This window comes from Palaemon carinicauda, chromosome 20 (assembly GCF_036898095.1).
Source record: "Palaemon carinicauda isolate YSFRI2023 chromosome 20, ASM3689809v2, whole genome shotgun sequence".
NCBI classification, from domain to species: domain Eukaryota; kingdom Metazoa; phylum Arthropoda; class Malacostraca; order Decapoda; family Palaemonidae; genus Palaemon; species Palaemon carinicauda.
In genome coordinates, this window is record NC_090744.1 from 125,881,073 (window position 1) to 125,888,572 (window position 7,500).

Genomic DNA, 7,500 nt, shown 5'->3' on the forward strand with positions numbered 1-7,500 from the left:
AATCAATCGAGGGCGCAACTGGCCGATGCTGACTCCTCACATCACATAAGAGATTGCAACTCCTAATTCGCTACTTTGATGTATTGTACACTTTAAAGGTTTAAAGGCCGCTCATGAATGGCAGAGGCAAGGGAGAGTGACAATGCCCTAGCAGGACAATGCCCTAGAGCAGTGGTTCCCAAACTATCTTACCTGACGCCCCCTTTTTGCTTCCAGTAGACTCGTACGCCCCCACTCCTCTCTTTTTTTTATATGAAATTATTCTTACATTTATTTCTTAGCATTGTACAGGAAAACAGAATTCTGTTTGTATTACATTTTAATAACGAAAGCCACTCAAAAAAATAATAGTACATTCCAGTGTCTAAAAACGAAACATTTGGTTCAAAGTGCGCGAAAAAAAGTTTGAACATTAGCAAATTGGCAAAATTGAGTTGCAATTTTAAGAATAGAAAAATTGAAAACATGGCATATAATATTTGGAAATACTTATGAGACTAAGGCACAATTTCTGGTCAATTTTTTTGAGAAGGATGCCGCTGTTCTTTTAATGATTTTATTATGCTATTAAACAAGTAATTTTGAGCAGATGCCTTCATGCCCCCCTTGTATCGTCCTCACGCCCCCCAGTTTGGGAACCACTGCCCTAGAGACTGACCATATATACATCTGATAAGCGCCCATGACTCCCACTCCACCCTAGCTAGGTCCAACGAGGGACAGGTAATGCCTGCTGATGACTCAGCAGATAGACCTAAAGGCCCCCCCAAACCCTCCCTCCTTAGCTCACAAGGATGGTAAGGTTGTAGACACTAAAGGCACTTACGAGTCTGACCGGGACTCGAACCACCCTCTGGCAGAGACGTTACCAATCAGGGCACAGAAACCCAACACACTATTACCTCCGATAACGAAGTTGGAAGGAGGTTATGTTTTCGCCCCCGTGTGTGTGTTTTTGTTTATGAACAGCTTCCTGGCCACAATTATAATCGTAATGAATCTTGCAGGAATTAACTATTATGTGAAAAGCTGGATATCATCATATTTTAGAAGGTCAAGGTCAAAAGTGTAGGTCACAGTCAAGCAAAATGTTCAATTCACGTAATCAGCCATAAGTTTGGACAATGTTGTCACAGAGACTTCATTCTTGGCACATATTTCAGTTTATGAAAATCTACGCCAATTAATACAAGTTTAGGCCAAATGCCAAGGTCCCGGTCGAGCAAAAGATCAAGAAATAAGCTGCTGCGGCGGAGGTTTGCTCTCTACTGAGTGCCCCTCTATTTCTATCATCTTCCTCTTCCTCCTGTTTTTTTTTTTTTTCAATGTATTATAGTTCGTGTCATCATCATCATCATCTCCTAGGCCTATTGACGCAAATGACTACGATAAGATTTCGCTAGTCGTCTCTATCTTGAACTTTTATTTCATCTCCGAACTTCACGCTTCCTAGCCCTCTGCCATGTGGGTCTCGGTCTTCCAACTCTTCTAGTTCCTTGTGGAGCCCAGTTAAATGCTTGGTGAACTGTTCTCTCTTTCATATATTGAAGGTCTATTTCAATGCCGTTACTGTGCTTAAAAAGTTTTATTTCAATTGTTTATTACCTCTCTTGTTGTTTACTTATTTCTTTATTTCCTTTCCTCAGTGGGCTATTTTTCCCTGCTGGAGACCTCTGGCTTATAGCATCCTGCTTTTCCAACAAGAATTGTAGCTTAGCTCATAATAATAATAATAATAATAATAATAATAATAATAATAATAATAATAATAATAATAATAATATTTTTTTGTAAGTGATTTTGTGTTTCTGTACATTGAAATTCCAGTTTTAATTAGAGAATGGTTTTTTTTTTTATTTGTAAAAATGTCTTCGTTAATATGACTGGAATTATTCTCCTTGTTATTTTAACCGGTGCTTTTATGCGATAATTATATATAGTTTGTGTTGTTATCCTGAAAACTATCTGTATGACAGTTTGTCCGAGGAGAAACTGTCTTCGATTTTTGGACGCCACTAAGACATTGTCTATTCATTATATATATATATATATATATATATATATATATATATATATATATATATATATATATATATACACATACATATATATATATATATATATATATATATATACATATATATATATATGTATATATATATATACACACACACACACATATATATATATATATATATATACACATATATACACACATATATACACATATATATATACATATATATATATACAAATATATATACATATATATATACATATATATATACACACATATATATACACATATACATATATATATATATATATATATATATATATATATGTGTGTGTGTGTGTACATATATATATACATATATATATGTGTATATATATATATATATATATATATATATATATATATGTATATATAAAAACACACACGCGCGCACACAAAATGTAATCAAACCAATCCTGTTATTACTACATTTGTCCTTGCCCTCTATAGTTTATCAAACATTTCGAGTTCACAGACTGGTTGAATTACCCTTCTACAAAGACAGGCTGCTTCATATCCATTGAGACATCAATCTTATTAAAAGCCATAGAGATGGAGCGAAAAAAAAATGAATTTCAAAGTTTACTTTAACTTTTTCTCTCAATCAATATAAACTTTTGTGGACTGAATCTACAGAGAGAAAATTGAATGACTTTATTTATACTCGCAAGGGATTCCATCATTTATTATCGGTTTTTAAGATTATGAAGATTTAAGGATGTAGTCCTTTGGAATTAGAAATGCTTATTTTAAGGGAAAGGTAACAAAAATTTAGGAGGCTAAGATTCATGGCATATATATATATATATATATATATATATATATATATATATATATATATACATACATGCATATATATACATATATATATATGTATATACATACATATATATATATATATATATATATATATATATATATATATATATACACATATTCATATATATATATATATATATATATATATATATATATATATATATATATATATATATATATATATATATATATATATATATATATATATATATAAATACACACACACATAAGATAATATTTGCACATTTATACGTGTTCTTTACATAATCTATACATACTGTACATCTTAATATTGGATTCTCTCTACCTTGGGATCAGAGTTAGTCTGGTTTTCTAGTCGTTACTTTGCTTTATCAGGTATTATTGTCTTTCATGACTTATTACTGATTCTAACTGAAGATAAAATAAGGATTTCTAAAATTATTGTTTTTTAAATTATCAAGCATATACATGAGGGATAAAATAGCTAGGTCGCAATGTAAAGTACACTGTTAAACAAAAAAAAAAAAAAACGTTAATTTTAATCAGAAAACCTCTCTCAGAAAACAGTTCTCAGACGTATGTCAGTAAAACACAGGCGACCGTACTTTTACCATACTTTGTCATTATATTTTACGGGTTGATCTCCTTAATATCACTCCTTTACGTCAATATATCTGTTTTTAGAACGGTAAATACGTGACAACATTTACTCCAGTATTTCTACCGTGTTTTTACGACAAATTTTTAAGCGTATAAATAGTTCATATTTGGGAAATATGAGTTTTTGTCATATTACCTAACATAATCTAGAAAATTGGTTTTCTTTTGGCCATGCAATGCTTTCATAGGGTTCATCAGTATTGTATAACACGTGTTATTTTACATGGATTACCCATGGTGATCCTCAAATATTCATTGTAAAATATCGATTATGAAGCCCTTATAATCATGCATTGACGCTTAAATATTTTTCTTTATTATTTTTGTGGGTGTGTTCATAACAATATATCGAATTTCATACATGAAATGTTAAACTTGACTTACAATCTGATTGGAATGCTCATTATTATTTGTGTAGGTGTTTTCATACCAATCTAATGAATTTCTTCCATAAAATGTTACACTTAACTTGCAAACCTAACGGAAACCTTCATTATTATGCATTGACGTTTAAATATTTTAATATCTCTCATTATTATTGTTGAGGTTGAGTTCATAACATACTAACTAATTTCATCCAAGAAATGTTACAACTAACATACAACCGGGCTGAAACCTTCATTATTATGCATTGACGTTTAAATATTTGAATACTTTTCTTTATTATTGTTGTGGTTGTGTTCATAACAATCTAACTAATTTCATCCAAAAAATGTTACATCTAACTTACAACCTGACTCTCGACATTTTTTCCTCTGTGTACAGGTCGCCAGAGCGAGGAAGGTGCCGAACACCACAAAATCACGTGGGGAAGACCGAACACCAATACAGCCTACTTCGACGACCATACCGCTACCAACGTCACAGCTGTGGTTGGACAGAAAGCAATGCTGCCTTGTAAAGTTATGAACCTCGACAAACGAGACGTATGTATATTTGTGTAGATGACCGAAAAAGAAATAATACATCAACTACAGTTAACACTTCTCGCACCTTTCTAGCTTTGTTGGGACAGACTGATAAACCATAGTTAACTAGGGACGACTAAAAAAACACATTTTACAAGGGGGGGACTTAAAAACAACATTTTATAAAGGGGGTCAGACTGAAAAACAACATTTTATAAGGGGGACAGACTGAAAGACCGCAATTTACAAGGGGGGACAGACTGAATACTCAAATTTTACAAGGTTGACAGACTGAAAAGACCCACATTCCACAAGGGTGGACAGGTTGAAAAACCAAATTTTTTCCAAGGGGACAGACTAAAAATCCAAATTTTACTAGGGGGACAGACTGAGAAACTATATTTCACAAGGGAAACAGATTTTACCAAAGGGACAGACTGAGTAACCACATTTTATCAAGGGGACATACTGAAAAACCACATTTTACAAGGGGAACAGAGTAAAAACCAACAATTTACAAGGGGGACAAACTGAAAAACAGCATTTTATAAGGGGGTCAGGTTGAGAAACCACATTCTACTAAGGGTACGGACTGAAAAAAAACATTCTACCAAGGGGACAGACTGAAAATACAACATTCTACCAAAGGGAGATACTGAAAAACCATGTTCTACCAAGGGGACAGACTAAAAAACAACATTCTACCGAGGGGACAGACTGAAAAACAACATTCTACTAAAGGGCCAGACTGAAAGAAAAACACAATTTACAAGGGGACAGATAGAAAAATCACATATTACAAGTGAAACCAAAACATCCCCTAAACTAAGGTTCCCCCACCTACCCTAACCTAGGAGTTATATCCTTACCTACTTACCTACTGTGGGGCTCTGCCCCATGCGATCCCTATCCCCGACTAAAGTATTCATAGCTTACCTTGTCTTTGATAACTACAGTCACCCCAATTTCCCTAATCATGACTAATCCTCATTACAGAAAACAACACTAATACTTCAATGTACAATTTCACTGAAAACTCACCAGCACCACGTTAAAACCTGTCCATAAACTTCCACTGTCTCCTGAACCCGTTCCCTCACTCCTAGTTGTTGAGAGCATAAGTTTCATGGCCTCATTTTCTGCCTCAATATAAAAGGAAAATATTAAATATGGAAGTAAAATCCAACTAATAAATGACTCAAATGACATGGTTTATTCAGTGTCAGGTACACATCATTAATGAGAAAACTCAAGTAAAACCTCTTATACATATGAAAGTGTTTTTGCAAAGAAAACATCAATTTGATAACATTAAAAGGACAATACCAAAAATAAAATTAATAACTATTTAAAACTATCAAGTAAATTACATGAGCCTAATTATGTATTCACACGTTTAATTCAATCTGCCTAATTGTTGGACAATGAAATCTTAATAGAGATTGATTAAGCTGTTTATTGTTATAGGTTCAATGAAACGGTCTAATGAATTAACATTGGATACACCAAAGCTGGTGTCTAATTGCTGTTAATTACGGAGGCTCATTAACCTCAGTGAAGGAAATGATACCAAACAGGTATTACTAGATTACATACTCCTACTATAAGGTTTAAAGGCCACTCATGAATGACAAAGGCAAGGGACAGTGGCATTGCCCTATCAAGCAGGGCAATACCCTAGAGACTCACCATATACTGTATACATATGATCAGAGCCCAAGGGCCCCTCTCCACCAAACTAGGACCAAGGAGAGCCAGGCCATGGCTGCTGACGACTCAGCAGATAGAGCTATATGCTCCCCAAAAACATCCATCATTAGCTCACAAGCATGGTGAGGTTGCAGCGACCAAAGAAACTAATGACTTTGAGCCGGACTCGAACCCCAGTCTGGCGTTCACCAGTCAGGGACGTAACCACATCGGCCACCACGAATTCAATTTTATGCATTGACTTTATAGCTGCGACAAAGGAATGAGGCGCCAGAGACGTACAAGTTCACCGTAAGGCGAGAGGATATGTAACGGCTCCTCACTTATCCTTCCCCTTAGTGGATTAGACTAGGTACAGTCTATTGGGGGTGCAGATATCTATGCTTATCTTCGGATACGTCCCTGATTATACACGATATCTTGGGATAGTCGTTCGGGGGGTTAGAACCCTGTGATACCTGACAGTAATTCTCTTGTAATATCACTTGCAGAAATATTATACAGTAGGCAGCTGCCGAAGAGAACTTCCATCAGGACGACATGGCTCGAGCCCAAAAAAGTATCTTGTAACGGTTGCATTCAGCGACCTTATTAGGAAACATCTAAGTTTGGGATTTTACTATTTATAACTTAATTGTGGGTGGGAGATTTTCGTCTAATCGCTCACAGCAAACCAACCTAGTATGGGTGGCCCAGACTAGTACAGCTATCCAATATGTTCTGGCCACTGCAGATTGGTGATGGGAGATTTTTGTCTAAACTCTCACAGCAAACCAACCTAGTATGGGTGGCCCGGACTAGTACAGCTATCTAATCTGTTCTGGCCACTGCAGATTGGTGATGGGAGATTTTCGTCTAAACGCTCATAGAAAACCAACCTAGTAAATTGAAAATAAAATGTGCCATAGCCAATTTTAAACATTTTAGAAACTTATACTAAGAATAATATATTCCACTTAAAGAGATTAAGTAAGGTCAAGGAATTCTGGACATGCAGTTCGATTAAGATTTCTGGGGCAATATCTTGATTAAGAAAACAACGTCATGGAAATTGAAATTTCTAAACCCAAGAAATAACATATATACCCGAACAAGGTAAATGCATATTCATTATACAACCCTTACTTAACAGAAAAAAAAAATCAATCCAAGAAAGGTTACAACGTATAAAACCTGTATTTCAGAGTAATGCATCAAACTCTACGAGTGAAATATATTTCAAAATACAAGACCAGAAAATACCCTAAACTGCAAGGCGAGTTCCAATTATGTTTTCCAGCACTTCGAGTATTTCTTAATATGAGTATATTATTTGCAAATATAATTAAAAGATTATGCTGTATTTCGTATCATGGAAACTGGATG

General features: G+C 34.5%; 1 protein-coding gene across 1 annotated transcript in view; it reads left to right on the forward strand.

Annotated features, from left to right (window-relative positions):
- Positions 1 to 7,500, forward strand: part of LOC137660119 (kin of IRRE-like protein 1) — a 59,821-nt gene that overhangs the window by 37,921 nt on the left and 14,400 nt on the right. The window contains exon 2 of the mRNA XM_068394834.1: positions 4,283 to 4,443. Within this exon, the coding sequence (XP_068250935.1) occupies positions 4,283 to 4,443 (161 nt within the window). The remainder of the gene's footprint in view (positions 1 to 4,282; positions 4,444 to 7,500) is intronic.